The 17,338-nt window shown below is 37.0% G+C and overlaps 1 protein-coding gene across 1 annotated transcript; it reads left to right on the forward strand.

The window, feature by feature from the left end:
- Positions 1-13,933: 13,933 nt before the first annotated feature.
- On the forward strand, positions 13,934-16,389 carry LOC115961277. Its single transcript, XM_031080282.1, has 3 exons — positions 13,934-14,914; positions 15,100-15,301; positions 15,557-16,389. Exons 1-3 carry the CDS (start codon positions 13,934-13,936, stop codon positions 16,387-16,389), a joined length of 2,016 nt encoding a protein of 671 aa, XP_030936142.1.
- The last annotated feature ends 949 nt before the right edge of the window (positions 16,390-17,338 follow it).

Raw genomic sequence — 17,338 nt, forward strand, 5'->3', positions numbered from 1 at the left:
ACAGACTTATCATATTATAAATATGTGAAGCACACAACACACAAGAGAGTCAAGGAATTGTACCAACACCAATGGTCTTACGGAGTGATTCAAACCGTGGACCATCGAGAGGTTTGGTGAAGATGTCCGCCTTTTGATTGTCGGTGTGTATGAACTCAAGACACACAACTCTTTCCTCTACCAAATCCCGAATGAAATGGTAACGTATCTCTATGTGTTTAGATTTTGAATACTGGACAGGATTCTTGGAAAGATTGATGGCACTGGTGTTGTCACAGAAGACACACATCATTTCTTGAGGAATTCCATAGTCATGAAGTAATTTCTTCATCCAAAGAAGCTGAGTGCAACAACTTCCAACAACGATGTATTCTGCTTCAGCAGTAGATAGAGACACGGAATTCTGCTTCTTGCTAATCCATGAGACAAGATTGTTGCCAAGGTAGAAACAGCCACCTGAAGTACTTTTCTGATCGTCTACACTCCCAGCCCAGTCAGCATCTGAATATCCAGCAAGACAAACATTTGAGTCTTTTGAATACCACAGACCATAGTTTGAAGTACCATTCACATATCGAATGATTCGCTTAGCAGCAGTCAGGTGAGATTCCTTCGGATTAGCTTGGTACTTGGCACAAACGCCAATACTGAAAGTAATGTCCGGTCTACTAGCTGTAAGATAGAGCAAACTCCCTATGATGCTCCTATACAATGTAGGATTTACTTCGACTCCAGATGAATCAACATTCAGTTTAGTGGATGAGCTCATGGGAGTGGAGGCATGTTTTTTGGAGTCTAGTCCAAACTTCTTGACAATGTTTATGGCATACTTCTCTTGAGATACAAATATACCCTCCTTCTGTTGTTTGACTTGAAGACCTAAGAAAAATGTGAGTTCCCTCACCATACTCATCTCAAACTCCTTCTTCATCTCCTTAGAAAATTCAGTAGCACGATCTTCGATGGTTGCCCCAAACACTATGTCATCAACATAGACTTGTGCCACAAGGAGATAATCTTCATCATTTTTGACAAACAGAGTTCGGTCGGCATACCCTCTTTTGAAACCTCTATCTAGAAGATAATGTGTAAGGCGATCGTACCAGGCTCTAGGCGCTTGTTTTAAGCCATAAAGGGCTTTCTTCAATCTTAATACATGATCTGGAAAATGAGGATCCTCAAATCCTTTTGGTTGCTCAATAAATACTTCTTCATTTAGATATCCATTCAGAAATGCGCACTTTACATCCATTTGAAAAAGTTTGAAATTCAAAGTACACGCAATGGACATGAGGATTCGAATGGATTCGAGTCTTGCCACTGGAGCGAAAGATTCATTAAAATCTACTCCTTCTACTTGAGTGTATCCTTGAGCTACTAACCGAGATTTGTTTCGAATTATCTCTCCATCTTCATCAGTTTTGTTTTTAAAAATCCATTTTGTGCCTATAACATGAACGTTCTCAGGCCTTGGAGCAAGTTCCCACACATCATTCCTCACAAACTGATTCAGCTCTTCATGCATTGACTCAACCCAATTCTCATCTTGAAGAGCCTCTTCAACCCTTTTTGGTTCAAACTGTGCAAGATAGCAGTGATATGTTACATGATTGGCTAGCAGAATGTTTCCTTTCCTGAGGCGAAGACCGTCATCAAGAGATCCTATAATGTTACTTTTCGGATGATTCTTGATAACTCTTAAAGATGGCATTTTTGAAGTGGAAACTTCATCACTTCGAGAGATAGGAGGATGAACTTCCGGAGGAGTAAGAGGACTTGATGTTCTAGACATCGATCTCGTTTCCATTCTTGGGTTGATGGGAGTCGATTCTACTTCTGGTATAGGTTCTTCACCTTCTATATCCAAAGCTTCTACCTCAACATCGGGCTCTTTGGTGCTTGGCCCTTCTACATCATCAATCATTTCCACCTTAGATAAGGCATCATCAATCTTGACATTTATGGACTCCATCACAGTCTTTGTTCTCTTGTTAAACACTCTATACGCTCGACTTGTAGTAAAGTACCCAAGAAAAATACCCTCATCACTTCTTGCATCAAACTTCCCAAGATTCTCCCGATCATTTAGGATATAGCATTTACTTCCAAACACCCGGAAATACTTCACTTTAGGCTTCTTCCCATTCCATATCTCATAGGCAGTCTTCTTTGTACCAACTCGAAAGAAAATCCTATTGCCAATGTGACAAGAGGTGTTGACAGCTTCTCCCCAAAATTTTTGAGGTATTTGCTTGTTAAGCAACATGACTCTAGCCATCTCCTGAATCACACGATTTTTTCTCTCTACCACTCCATTTTGTTGTGGAGTTTTGGGAGCTGAAAATTCTCTTTTAATTCCATTCTTCTCACAGAAGGACTCGAATCTTGCATTCTCAAATTCCCTTCCATGATCACTTCTAATTTTGGCAATCGGAATTCCTTTTTCGTTTTGTAGTTTCTTGCACAGAATCTCCAACCTCTCACATGCTTCTGATTTTTCTCTAAGGAATTCAACCCAAGTGTATCTTGAGTAGTCGTCCACAATGACCATAATGTATCTCTTCCCCCCTAGGCTTTCAATTCTTGTAGGCTCCATTAGATCAACATGAAGTAATTCCAAGCACTGAGAAGTGGCAATCACATTCACCTTGTGATGACTTGCCTTAGTTTGCTTCCCCATTTGACACGCACCACAAACGGTCTTCTTCACTTTTCCAAACTTAGGAAGTCCCTCGACTGCTTCAAGTTTGGAGACTTTTGCTACTTGTTTGAAGTTGGCACGCCCAAATCTGTGATGCCACAGCTCCAACATATCCACACGAGCACTTCTACACGATATGGGTGCCGTGGGAACTATTCCATAACAGTTATCTGTAGTCCGATTTCCCTCCAAAACCTGAATCCCCTCTTCATTGATGATCAAGCATCCCTTCTTAGAGAATTGTACCAGGAAATCATCATCACAAATTTGAGTGATGCTCAGCAAATTCGCCTTCAGCCCTTTTATGTACAGCACATCTTTCAACAGCGGCAAACCAGGTATTTCAATGGTTCCTTTGCCTAGGACTTGAGCATGACTTCCATCACCAAAGGTCACATAGTCACCAACCTTTTCTTTAAGTGTCTTAAACAGTGACTTATCCCCTGTCATATGGCGAGAACACCCACTGTCAAGATACCACAAACACGCATTAAACACCTTCAATGAGGTATGCATAAATAGGGTCACATGTGACAAACATTCTTGACCTTCAAACACAAACTCATCATCAGTTTTCATGCTTCTTTCAGATTGATTTTTCATTTTCAGATTCTCAATCATCTCACACAACATTCTATTCTTTCTTTTATATTTCTTAATCAATGATTTAGATTCAGATATGCTACTGTGTAAGACATGATTCTGATTTTCAAGATATTCCAGCATGTGAACAAATACTCTAGCATGTTTCTTAGTTTTTAACAACTCTACGAGATCATTATTAAAACACTTTTCAGACATATGCATAGAGTCATTTTCACAAACACTTAAGCTACAATTTAGCATGGTATTTTCCATAACAACAACCACAGCACATGGGTCTAGGATCACACTTAGGTAATAAAACCACAACAAGTGTACCTGCTCTGATACCAAATGAAAGTTCAAAAACGTGTATAAACACCTTTGAACGTTTAGACCCCCAAATTACAACTCAACCAATTCAAGCAATATGTCAAACAACTAGTGTGCGGAAACTTAACATATGCTATAATATAGAATTGGTAAAAACTATCTAAGCCAAAACATAGTATAATCCACAGCAGATAATAAAAAGGTAAAGATAGAGAGGAAGGAAGATGCAAACACGAAGACAACACGCGATGTGTTATCGAAGAGGAAACCGAAGCCCTCGGCGTAAAACCTCTCCGTCGCCCTCCAAGCGGTAAACAATCCACTAGAAAATACAGTTGGGATACAAGGATAGCAATAGACCCTCCAAGCCTAATCTACCTAGTGCATCTAAGCCCTCCAAGCTTCTTGCTCCAACGAGGTTGCGCCGAACCTTTTTCTTTTCTAGCTTCCCGGATTCCGCTACTAGACCGTAGCATCAACCAATGAAGATTGATTCCTTCCTAACTGCTTCCCAAAAATCCAAATAGCTGTCTCACAGTGTTGATGATGGTGAGAACCAGGTTTGGTATAATGTCTCTCAAGGATTTGACAATGGAGAGGAAGAGAGTTGAGGAATTTGAAGAGACTCTAAGGTATAGATTATGGGTGAATCAATCTTGTTTTTCTTTAGGGTTTCTCTCTCAAAATTCTCTCTGAAAGCTCTCTTTCAATCGTGTGTAAAAGGGGTATTTATACTGGAGTGGGAGAGGAATGTGAAACGTCAGATTTTACAAAACAGGGGTGGCTCGCGGCTTGACTAAGTCGCGAGATCTAGTTGCGAGATAACCGTATGGCCAGTTGTCCTGTTTTGTTCTGTAGTACTCCAGCTAGCATGACTGTTCATCTTCCAGCATGCTTGGCACGTGTGCTGCGTCTGGCGGCTTGCAGCCGCGAGTCTCTGTTTTCTTGCACACTCTTGAGCAATCTTCACTTTATCTCACTCACTACCCTTACATCAAACCCACCTAAATACAGGGTTATTAAATGCTGAATTACAAGCAAATTTGGTACGGAATAAAGCCAATTAGATGGTTGAATAAATTCAACCTTACAAAAGTATCCAAAACATCTCTATAACCTAAAATAGCACTTCTCTTGTTTTCATCTTTTTCTGATAATATCCTCCCAAATGGTAATAAATTTTCCAATTAGTTTACCACGTTTCTTTTGTATACCTTGAAAATCCAATGCACCCAATATAGAATACAAATTTGATAAATCAGGAGTAATCATCAACTCTGCCATTTCACCTATAAATTTCCTTAACTCTTTGCCCATTCCTTTACCTTCAAAGTCCAAAAAGTCCATTGAAAATATCGCATTACTCAATATATTAGTAACAGTAATATAGACTGTCCCTCCAAGATTCACTACCTCAGCTCACCTTCCTTAGAACCCAGAAAACCCACCAACTCCCTCACCTTCTTCTCTCTAATGTGTTTTTGAGATTCCAATACTTTGGCTGAAAAAAGGTCAGCTTTACAGATAGTCCTTAAGGACCTCCAACAATCGTTACTAGAAGTGGTGAGAGTGGTGGATTTTTAGACAATTTGTGCTTGTAATAATAAAGATAAGAGAGAGTTACTAGAAGGAGAAGGAGACTGAAGAAAAAAAGGTAGTCAGTCTCCCTCACTATTGTCTTTTGATCCACAGTTTTGGTGAGAAACTAAAGCTGTATACGGTAATTGTGAACTTGTTATCGCTCAAATATATAGGTGAGAAAAATCATTTTTATTAGGGTTTATTTATAAGTGAGAAAATCTATTTGAGTTTGCTAGTTGTTGCTCCACATCCACTCGTTTTAGATGAAGATACTGAATTATTTACTGCATAGTGACTATCGGCCAGAGTAAATGTTTGAAGGATCCCTCACATATATGAACTGATTATTGGCAGAAATGAATAGCGGTCATGTTTACTTTTGTGGATCATGAACCTGATCTTGGGGCCCTGAAAAAAGTTTCAAAGACTAATTTATATTAGTTAGTATCTAATGACTAATGTCGATTAGTTTTAAGTGTAAACAACAACAAAATTAAAAAAATGATCATAATGTTGATTGAGTAACAACCCATGGAGTATGGACCCCAATGCATTATTGTGGTATTTCCATATTGAAATATAAAGGAACTTACACGTGATTATCAATTCAATTTCTTTAACATGTTGAAGTCGACTTGGTTAAATAAAGATAATATGATTAGTTTATGATCATGGGGCCCGGAGAAAATTTAAGTTTCTTTAATTTATATCATAAGATTGTGGAGTAGTTGGTGTGTACATAAAGGTTTGTTTGTTTTTTTATTTTATTTTTATAAGTACATATAGGTTTGTTTAATCAAGCTAATCATGCTTATCTAATTTCTTTTATTTTAATAATTTAATAGTTACAATACAGAATGGGGAATTTTTGAAATTTTAAACTCTAGGGGTCTGTTTGGGAACAAATTGTCTAGCTTTTTATTAAAAATTGATTGTTAAAAGTGTGCTAAAGTTTATTTGTACTTTAAAAAAAATTGAAAAAATGAGAAAATATGGAAAAAAAATGAGGTTTTAAAAAGCTGTACATAAAAGATAAAAACTTCTATTTATTTGTTTTGAATTTCTTTTCCCTCTCTATCTTCTTTGTAGGTTAGTTTGTATTCAAATCGTTTATTTCCTTAATTTGATTTATTTTTTTTTATTATTATAATTTTGCCAAGTTATTATTATTATGAGAGATGTTACATTCACAACATTTTTACAACAAATCATAGGTGGTTAATTGTTATTGGTTCAAATTTGAACTTAACATTAAGATTACTTTGTTGCCCCAATAATAACAACCAATAATAACCTGCCACTTAAGATTTGCTGTAAAAATGTTGTGGACATATCATTTCTCTCATTATTATTTATCTATGGACAATGAGGGTATATATATAGACCTCAGATACCTCTTCCACTAGAACTTATCTACCACATAATAATTCCAAGATGCAGGTTTATTTATCTATGGACAAAGTTGAAACAACGTCAGAACTTAGAAATGCAAATGATTTCTATTTTCACCAGTACGACAAAATCACCAAACTATTGATTTCCCTTGTGCCTGTCTTCTAGTCTCACTAAGGGTCCGTTTGGATACAGCTGAAAACTGAAAACTGAAACTGAAAACTGAAAAACACTGTAGCGAAATAATTTTTAAATGTGTGAATAGTATCGTGGGACCCATTTTTAATGAAAAAGTTGCTGAAAAGTGAAATTTGTGGGTCCGTGAACAGTACACGATGTGCTGTGATTGGTCCAAAAAAATTTGAAAAGTCAAAGTTTGCGGCTACTGTTCATTGAACAGTGCATGAACAGTAGCCGCTTGTGGGAAAATCGTGTGAAAAAAAAAAAAAAAAAAAAAAAAAAAAAAAAAAAAAAACTGAAAAACGCAAACGCGGATTGGGCAAAAAACGCCCAATCCAAACGCACTCTAACACAAGTTAAGGTAAAGACTAAAAGTAGAGAGAGAGAGAGAGAGAAGGCAACAAACCATATTAAAAAAAAAAAAAAACAAAAAACAATGTTGAGTTGGGCATTTAAATTCTTACTTAACATGGAAAATAATTATTACAAGACCGATACGTAACAACTAGTATTACACAAGAAATAATACACAACAGTTTAGTTTAATGGTAACAGCTATAATACAATAGCACACAAGAAATGGCACACAAAACATAATCTTAAAAACTTATAATACACAAGAAACGGTACACAACTATTTTCTTCCTTTAGGAATAAGTTGTAGGGGTTGCTTCTTTTTCAGTGTTATGGCGAAATGATCATTCATGTCTAGTTCAGTTGATTTTATACTACCTGGAAGAAACCAGTCAAATGAGTGGACTAATGATGCCAAAATAAGTGGAACCTGCTTAGTAGCCAACGGTTGTCCAGGACAAACTCGCCTTCCAGCTCCAAAAGGCGTATAGGCAAAATTGGTTCCCTTAAAATCCAAAGATGAGTCAAGAAACCTCTCAGGTTTGAACCTCAATGGATCATTAAAAATTGAAGGATCTCGACCTATTGCCCACATGTTAACCAGAATTTTGGAATCTTTAGGAATTGTATAGCCCATTACTTGACATGTTTGTAAGGCACGATGAGGAATGAGTAATGGTCCTGGAGGGTATAATCTTAGTGTCTCTTTGACACAAGCTTCTAGGTAAGGAAGATGGGCTAAATGGGATTCTTTCACCATTTCTGTTCCAATTTCACGTTTAAGTTCGTCACGTAGTTTGTGCAAGACATCTTGGTTTCTCATCAATTCTGCCATTGCCCATTCAGTTACCATACTACTGGAATCAGTGCCAGCAAGAAGTAGATCCTATACATAGAGAGAAAAATATTATTTTTTTCTTATTAAATTTAAATTTATGAAAATACATACGGCATACTTTATAAATTTCACATATAAAGCGAACTTAATTAGGGTAGAGAGAGAGAGAGAGAGAGAGCATACCAAAATCAATTGGTTGATCTGATCATTTGTAAACCCTTCTTTAATCAAAGCATCCAAGAAATCTCTCTGACCAAAAATAGAACTCTCTTGTTTCCATCTTTCTTTGATAATATCATCCCAAATGGTAATAAAATTTTTAACTATTTCATCACGTTTCTTCTGTATACCTTGAAAATCCATTCCAGTTAATATTGGATAAAAATCTGATAAATCTGGAATCATTCCTAACTCTACTATTTCAACAATAAGCTTCCTAAACTCTTTACCGATACCCTTACCCACAGAGTTCAAAAAGCCTATTGAAAATATTGCATTACTCAAAAAATTAGTAAAAGTAACAAAGACTGTCTCTCCTAGATTCACTACCTCACCCTCCTTAGAACCCAAGAAACCTACCAACTCACTCACCTTCTTCTCTCTTATGTGGTTTTGAGATTCCAATACTTTGGCTGAAAAAAGGTCTGTTTTACATATAACCCTTAGGCCCCTCCAATAATCGTTGCATTCAGGGGAAAATCCAAATGCAAAGTTGAGTTTTGGGTTATGAGTGGAAGAGCGTTTGTGATGTATCGGCCTGACAAATCTCGGTCATGGGTCTTAAGAACTTCTCTTGCTGCATCTGGCGATGATGCAATGATAGTAATTTGTTTTCCAAAACGTAGAGACATGAGGGGGCCATGGATTCTAGCTAAGTTGGCTAGTATGTAATGGAGCTGCCTTCCCATTTGGAAAAAGTTCCCTACAATAGGCCATGCAAATGGACCTGGTGGGAGTGGTGGACTTTTAGAGAATATGTGTTTTAAGTAAAGATAGAAGAAGGGAATTAGAAGGAGGAGACTGAAGAAGACCTTTAGATCCATAGTTTTGGTGAGAAAAACTAAAGTTACGTTGTAACCCTAATTTATAGAGTGAGAAAATCATGTTTTACGGTTTGATTTATTCTAAATATAATCCACATGTTACTATTGTTGTAAATAAAGATTCTCGATTATGATCTTTGGGTAATTAATATCAAATATAATTATATATGGAATTGTCCTTATCATTTTTTTGATTTTATGAAGTTGCAGTAATTTTGTTCTATATCATGTTTATGTTATTGGAGTCTGTTGGCGGTGGCCGGTGGGTTTAAACGCTCAGTGAAAAAGGTCTTATCATACTAATAGAATTTTATCACAGTTTTTAGCAATTATACTTGCAAAATAAAGGGATTTTACATATTTTGCCAATAAGATATTTTTAAGATGTTTAAAATGAATACAAAAAAAAGAAAAGAAAAAACAAACGTTACAGGTGCTATTTCACATGATTATCCATTAAGTTTTAGTGATTCTTAAAAAAAAAAAAAAATCCATTCAATTTTAGTGGGTGTCAATTAGCTTAACTGGTAAAATTTCTAATAATTAAATAAGAGATCTGAGATTCAATCCTCGCCTACACCAAAAATCAATTGGTGTCTTAGTCTAATAATAAAAAACAATCATTAAGAGCAAACATCATAGGTTAAAACTCTCTAAAAGGAAACAGGTGAGTGGAGCGACCATTGTGATAGACCCCATGAAGTAGTTGAATTTGAATTCCATATCTTTTTTTTTTTTTTTTTATACAAGATAGAATTCTATTATAGCCTAATTTAAGTATATATGTGTATGAAGCTCCTTCTTGGAGACTTGAACCCCGACCTTTACCCCCCACACCTCACAAGTATTTATACTTGTAAAGTGACCATCACACCAAAGACATACGGTGGTCTTGAATTCCATATTAGGTAGCAACCATTAGAATAAGCTATTCATATATAATTATATATAAATTGTTGGACCCAAGCATATATAAGCCTTCTGAGTTTAGAACGTGCCCCCAATATAGTCGATAAGGCAGGTGGCGTGGGGCTAAGGCCTTTTTTTTAATTAAAAAAAAATTTATAAAGGTTTTTTTTTTTAAGTGATCTATAGAGATTTTTTTTTTAATTATAAATAATTTGGATAGGAAGTGGACCATTATATTTGGAACTCAAGACCCCAAATTTATCTCTTTGAATTCTTTTCTAATGGTCCAATCCCTACAATTTTTTTCTTTCTAATTACTAATTTTTCAAACAATTAACTAAATAAAATAAAGGTAATTTAGTTCTCATGACCCAACCAAAAGTAAGAAAAAGAAAAAAGGAGGCTATGGGGAGACTTTCCAAGGTTAACCTTAAAACTCTGCATCCAGTTTACCCAAAAAAAAAAAAAAAAAAAATAGAAAGTGTTTGGTAGAGTAATCTATATATATATATATATATATATATATAACCGAAGCCTTTGACCTCTCCACAATTTTCCACATCAGCATTATTTAAATAAAAAAAATCAGTAAAAAAAATTACATAACCTACTAAAACACTACTAATCACACGTTTAAACCTCTTTGCAACTCTGTTACCTATCATACTAAAACACTACTAATCCAAAAAGTATATTGAAGGTTTTAACGTATGAGCCGTACTTTGTTCTCTATTTTCTTTTCTGTTTTTCTAACAAATACAATCAACAAGAAAAACGATTGATCTAATATTATTTGACATGGAAGATTTTTCATAGTATCACCAGAGGTTTGCAATTCTGTTCTCTAACACATAATTTTGTTGGACACAATCCTACACTCCATGGCTGCATTGCATTTTTTATGCTTCAAGGCGTGGATGGAAGAGTACTAAGGTGTTTAAATTGGGTTTGTTGATTTACTTTTGATATTGAGTTAAAGTTGTAACGCCTACAGTTCCTTCTCCCTCCCATATTTGTGTTAATCCTTCCTTGCAATATCAAAGGTTCTATTCTTAATTTTTATTCTTCCGTTCAGTTTTGTTTAGATTTAATCTTCTCAATTTTTGTTCTAGAGATTGGGCCTCCTACCAAAAATAAATTCAAGCAAGGTTAAAGGTATGCTAATTTACAATTAAAATTTTCCAATTTCTTGTGTTTGGATTGTCAATTTTTGTTTTCTGGTTAGAATTTTTTCTTGCTTGGCAAATTTTTTTTACTGTACTTGAAAAAAGAAAGTTCCTTTTAGGGATTAATCTAATTTAGAATTGTAGATTCTCACATTGTTTAACTTATGTTTGTTCCTCTTCTTGGCATTTGTGAATTAAAGATTTGAAAAAAGAAAAAAAAAAGTCTATAGCTGATATTGGATTATTATGTGATTTTGTTTGTGTGCATCTGTATTTTTATATTATAGCCAAGTTTCATTGATTATTGTTGATAAGTTTTGGTTTTGGGAGAAAAAAATTTCTATTATAGTTCTTTTTTTTAGACTTCAAATCCTACATGAAGCAAAAGTCTCTAAAAAACCAAGAAAACAAACACATCTTCGATATTGTTCTTTCGTTGCCACAATACATTGGCTCCACTATTGCCATAGCTATTTTCACTAGGGGTAACCAATCTTTTTGTTATATTTCTCTATTGTGAAGTCATATATTCTTTTGTTTTGTTTCAATAATTTCTAGGTTCTAAATCATCTAATTTATTATTATTATTTTTGGACTTTTGGAAATTTTAACATTTGATTCTTTGATTTCTCACTTTTTTTTTTTTTTTTGCAAGTTCTAAAATTGTCTAACAGATTTCAACAACTATATCCACAAATTATTCTTTTGAAGGTAACTCATCTTTCTCTATATTTCTTTGTTGTGTAATCACATAGACATATATGTGTTTTGTTTTGTTTCAATAATTTTTAGGCTCAGAATATTCAGATTCTTTAATTATTTTTTTTTTGGCTCTTTGAACATTTTAACATTTGAATTTTTGGGTTCATTTTTTTCTATAACTGTATTTGTCAACTATATAGCCATGGATTAGTCTTTTGATAATAGCAACATCTTTCTCTTATATTTCTCTATTGTGTGATCAAATATTTTCATTATGCTTTAATAATTTCAGTTTTGAATCTTATACATGATACATTTTACATTTATGCAAGATTTTCCCGTGCATTGCACGGGTTAACGACTAGTTTGAATAAAGTTGTTTATAGTTTTTTAAATTATGTATAGATAAAAAAATGTATAAAAATATATGTAATATTATTTAAAATATAAAAAAATAATTCTAAACTAACTTACGAAACAGACGTAAAACTCTCATAAATCTAAGATTCCAAGACTGTGTAGAAGAGACCACAAAATCCTCTCTCCCCTGTAGGAGACTCTCTCTCTCTCATTCTGTAAGAGCACTTTCTCCTCTCCCTTCTGGAAGAGACCTCAGCTCCCCTTTTTGGGGTTCCTCACCTTCTCAGAACACTCTTAAAACACTTGTTTTCTCAATGGAGCAAGAAGTTATTAATGAGTTACAGCACCTTTGCCTCACTAAGGAGGAAGAAGAGGAAATTCCAATTTCCACACAAAGCCGGGAAGACCTTTTAGAAGAATGTTCATTAAGTTTGTTTGGAAAACTTCTATCAGAAAGGCAACAAAACATGAGAGCTCTGAAAAGCACATTAAAAGCAGCTTGGAAGATGGGATCGGAGCTGAGAATAGTGGAAGTAGGAAGTAACATTTTACAATTTAAGTTTGGCTCCAGTTATCAGCGTGATTGGGTTGAAAACAGTGGGCCATGGAATTTTGAGAATAATTTGCTGCTTCTTTGTAGATGGAAGAAAGGCCTCACCGTTGCAAACATGGTTTTCACCCATTCTCCCTTCTGGGTTCAGTTGTGGGGCTTACCATTTGAGCTCATGTCAGAGGAAGTGGGTCAGGATATTGGAAGGAGTTTGGGGCGCTTGATTGAAGTAGATAAAAGAGCATGCCAATCAGAACAAGCCAAGTTTATGCGGGTTAGGGTGGATCTTCCAATTGAAAAGCCGCTTCGAAGAGGAGGGCATGTAGTAAGCAAGGATGGTGGAAAGTTTTGGGTTCACTTTAGATATGAAAGACTACCCACGTTCTGCTACCTGTGTGGAAAGTTAGGCCATGATGAAAAGCATTGCCAGGTATGTGCAGGTCAGCAAAACAACCCAAGGCAATACAGTGAGTGGTTAAAAGCGAATGGAGCATTTAAGGGCGGAAATGTGAAGCAAAAGAATTTCTTTAGCAGCAATATCAATTCAGGAAACGGAGATAATGATGATAGAGAGAACACTGCTGCTGAGAACCTGCTGCATTTTTCGCCGACGGACCAAATGGGAGGAAGCTCCAATGGCGGTTGCTTTCAAAATTCAAAAACAGCAAACAAGTCATCTCAAAGTCAGGGTTGTGGCGTGTCAAGTACTCAGGCTTGGCAGTCGGCAGAAGTCAGGTATGGAGGAGACATAAAGGAAACGGATATGAAGGATTTGGGACAAAAAGATGGGTCACGTGCTGAGAATCCCATTCCAACTCAACTAGATGAATCTGATATAGTTACACGAACAGGTGAAAGCAGTATTTTATTAAGCAAGAGTCAGCCCATTTCAAAAGTTGAAAGTTTGAATAAAGTTACCAGCCCACATAAACCAATAATTTGGGCCCAAACGCAAGAAACAAACGCTGAGCAAGCGGCAGCCCAAGATGTCATTAAAAGCCAAAAAGGGAAGGGCCGGATTAAGAAGATTGCAAGGGAAAAAGGGCAGGCCAAGAACAAAGAGAAACAAGTCTACAGCCCAAGCTTAGGCTCAAAACGTCAACTTGCTTAGCTCCTTTCAGAAGGAGAAGAAGAAAATTTACCTAGGAAAAGAAAGTGTGAGGGGTTCGATGGTGGTGCTCATGGCGTTCATGCAGAATCTGAATTATCGGCGGTTGCTACAATGCAGCGCCGCCGGGAGCCATGAATTCCCTCGGTTGTAACTGTTGGGGGCTTGGGAACCCCTGGTCAGTTCGAGCATTGCACAATCTGGTGCAGTGTTGGGTTCCCAAATTAGTCTTCCTCTCAGAGACTAAGGTAAGGAAAAAACGTATGGAAAGAATTAAGGAAAGAGTTGGGTTTGCAAATGGGCTTTTTGTTCCCTGTCATGGTCGTAGTGGGGGTCTAGCTCTCCTGTGGACAAGAGAAACTGATCTGGAGATCAAGAGCTTTAGCAGCCACCACATTGATGCTGTCATTACGGAGGAGAACTCAAATTTTAAATGGAGATTTACTAGCTTCTATGGCCACCCCCAAACTCACTTGAGGCAGAAATCTTGGGATTTGCTTGAATACTTAGAGGATCAATCTCAACTCCCTTGGTTTTGTTTTGGAGACTTCAATGAAATTCTATCAATGGAAGAAAAATCAGGTGGGGCTACAAGATCACAAGGTCAGATGGATAAATTCCAAGAGGTGGTTAATGTTTGTGGCTTCAAAGATTTGGGTTTTCTGGGACCGGACTTCACATGGTGTAACATGCAATCTGGTGATAGCAGGGTATATCTAAGGTTGGATAGAGCTTTTGCAACTAGTGATTGGATTAACAAGTTTGGTGAAGTAAGAGTTAATCACTTGGTGGACTCAACTTCAGATCACTGTGCTCTATATGTAGCGGACCCTAAAGCTCCTAAACGGTCTCGTACTCTTCGTTTCCATTTTGAGGCTATGTGGACTAAAAGGGAAGAATGCAAAGACATCATCAAGGCTGCTTGGAGTAGTGCCAGCAATGTGAATACGGCTGAAGGTATGGTTGCGGCCTTGAATGCCTGTGCCATGGATCTTAAGGCTTGGAGCTCTACTTCTTTCGGCCAAATTCCAAAGAAAATTCAAGAGAAAAGGAAATGGCTTAGCAACCTGGTCCAATCAGATATGGATGGTCTATTGGGTGATGAGATAAATCAAGTGAGGAAAGAAATAAATGACCTGATCGATAGCGAAGAAATTTACTGGTGTCAACGGTCGAAAGCTCACTGGCTCCGGGGGGAGATAGGAATACGAAGTTCTTCCATGCTCGAGCTTCGGAAAGGAAGAAACAAAATACTATCTTTGGTTTATGGGATAAATTTGATCATTGGTGTGGTGACCAGAATAGTATTGCCAATGTTGCTATATCCTATTTTGAGGAAATTTATTCTTCCTCTTTGCCGAATCAAATTGAGGCGGTAACAGATCTCATCCCAGCCAAGGTGACGGAAGAAATGAACATGGAGCTGACCAGAGACTTCACCAAAGAAGAAGTTATTGCAGCACTTAAGCAGATTCACCCTACCAAATCTCTTGGCCCCGATGGTATGTCCGCTCTTTTCTTCCAAAAATATTGGAGCATTGTAGGCACTAATGTATCTAACTTAGTTTTGAATGTACTAAATTCTGGCATGTCTATCTCTGAAATTAATAGAACTAATATAGCCCTTGTGCCAAAAATAAAAAATCCTCAAAGAATGACTGATTTTAGACCAATTAGCCTATGTAATGTAGTATATAAGCTTATTTCCAAAACTTTGGCTAATCGTCTTAAAGCTTTTCTTCCATACATTATTTCAGAGAATCAAAGCGCTTTTGTAGCTAATAGACTCATCACTGATAATGTCTTGGTGGCTTATGAGATTATGCACTATATAAAACACAAAAGAGGTGGGAATGATAGCTTTATGGCGGCTAAGTTGGATATGAGCAAAGCATTTGATAGGGTTGAGTGGTCCTTTATAGAAATGATTATGAGGAAGTTGGGCTTTAATGAGTCTTGGATAGGTTTGGTAATGAAATGTATAACCTCGGTTACCTATTCAGTCATCATAAATGGCTTGGCCCATGGATGCATTGTGCCTACTAGGGGACTCAGGCAAGGGGACCCTCTGTCTCCTTATTTGTTCTTGGGGTCTCCAAAAATCAGCCACCTTTTCTTTGTCGATGACAGCCTACTCTTCTGTAAAGCCAATGGTGCTGAATGCAATAAGCTGAAGGAAATTCTCAGAACCTATGAATCAGCCTCAGGGCAAAAGATCAACACAGATAAATCCTCCATTTTCTTCAGTCCAAACTCTTCTCAAGAGTGTAAAGATGAAATTCTTGGTATTCTGGGGCCTATGAATGACACTAGCCATACAAAGTATCTTGGGCTCTCCTTCATCATTGGACGGTCAAAAAAGCTAATCTTTACGGAGATAAAAGAAAAGGTTTGTCAGAAGTTGGCTAGTTGGAAAAGTAAGCTACCCTCGATGGGAGGTAAGGAAATCCTCATTAAAGCGGTGGCTCAAGCCATCCCTTCCTACACAATGAGTTGTTTCCTTCTTCCAAAGAGCCTATGTGCAGACCTTGAAAGAGAAATGAGGAGCTTTTGGTGGGGCCAGAAACAGCAGGAGACAAAGATTGCTTAGGTCGGATGGAAGAAAATGTGCAAGCCTAAATCCCTTGGTGGAATGGGTTTCCGGAACTTGCAAGCTTTTAATTTAGCCTTGCTCGCAAAACAGGCTTGGCAGATTATTACAAACCCATGCTCCTTAGCAGCCCGTCTTCTGAAGGCGAAATATTTTCCTTTTGGGGATGTTCTAAATGCAAGCCTTGGCAGCAGCCCCTCCTACACCTGGCGGAGTATTTTCCAAAGCCTTGAAGTCATTAGGAGTGGAACCCGTTGGAGAGTTGGAAACTGGCATTTAATCCACATTTGGGAGGACAAATGGCTCCCTACTCCTTCCACATACAAAGTTATCACCCCTCCTAAAGAATTTGAAGACTTTCCCATGGTCTCCTCTCTCATCGATCATGAGACTAAGTGGTGGAAACCAAATGTGGTAAAGGCACTTTTCTTGCCATTTGAAGCGGACACTATCCTAAAAATCCCTCTAAGTCAGAATTTGTCGGATGATGCTCTTATTTGGATTGGGAACAAAAAAGGTGTATTTACTGTCAAAAGTGCCTATTTCATCGCTGCCAAGCTTCAGGTTGATAAGGATGTTGGGGAAAGCTCCTCTGGAGACTTAAGTGCCCTTATTTGGAGAAACTTATGGAAGTTGAAACTCCCTGCAAAGATTAAAATTTTTTCAGGGAGAGTTTGTGTGAATGGCCTCCCGGTATATATGAAAATGATGGAAAGAGGTATCCAGCTGGGTTGGGACTGTCCAGTTTGTGGGGATGAACCTGAAAGTCTCATTCATGCATTGATTTCATGTGATTTTGCTCTTTCTGTTTGGTCGCTTTGGCAGGATTGTCCCCTGCATCTGCTGTTGAAAGCCACGGACCTCATTGATGTTGTACACATTTTCTGTTCAAGTCCTAATGCTGAGCACTTGGAATATTTTTTTGCTATCTCTTGGACAATTTGGCATA

This window comes from Quercus lobata, chromosome 9 (genome assembly GCF_001633185.2).
Source record: "Quercus lobata isolate SW786 chromosome 9, ValleyOak3.0 Primary Assembly, whole genome shotgun sequence".
Lineage (NCBI taxonomy): Eukaryota > Viridiplantae > Streptophyta > Magnoliopsida > Fagales > Fagaceae > Quercus > Quercus lobata.

Coding starts and splice junctions, on each gene's coding strand:
- LOC115961277 (XM_031080282.1), top strand. CDS start 13,934: ATGAATTCCCTCGGTTGTAACTGTTGGGGGCTTGGGAACCCCTGGTCA. Junction 14,915..15,099: donor TGGGTGATGAGATAAATCAA/GTGAGGAAAGAA, acceptor TGTGGTGACCAG/AATAGTATTGCCAATGTTGC. Junction 15,302..15,556: donor CAAATCTCTTGGCCCCGATG/GTATGTCCGCTC, acceptor ACATTATTTCAG/AGAATCAAAGCGCTTTTGTA.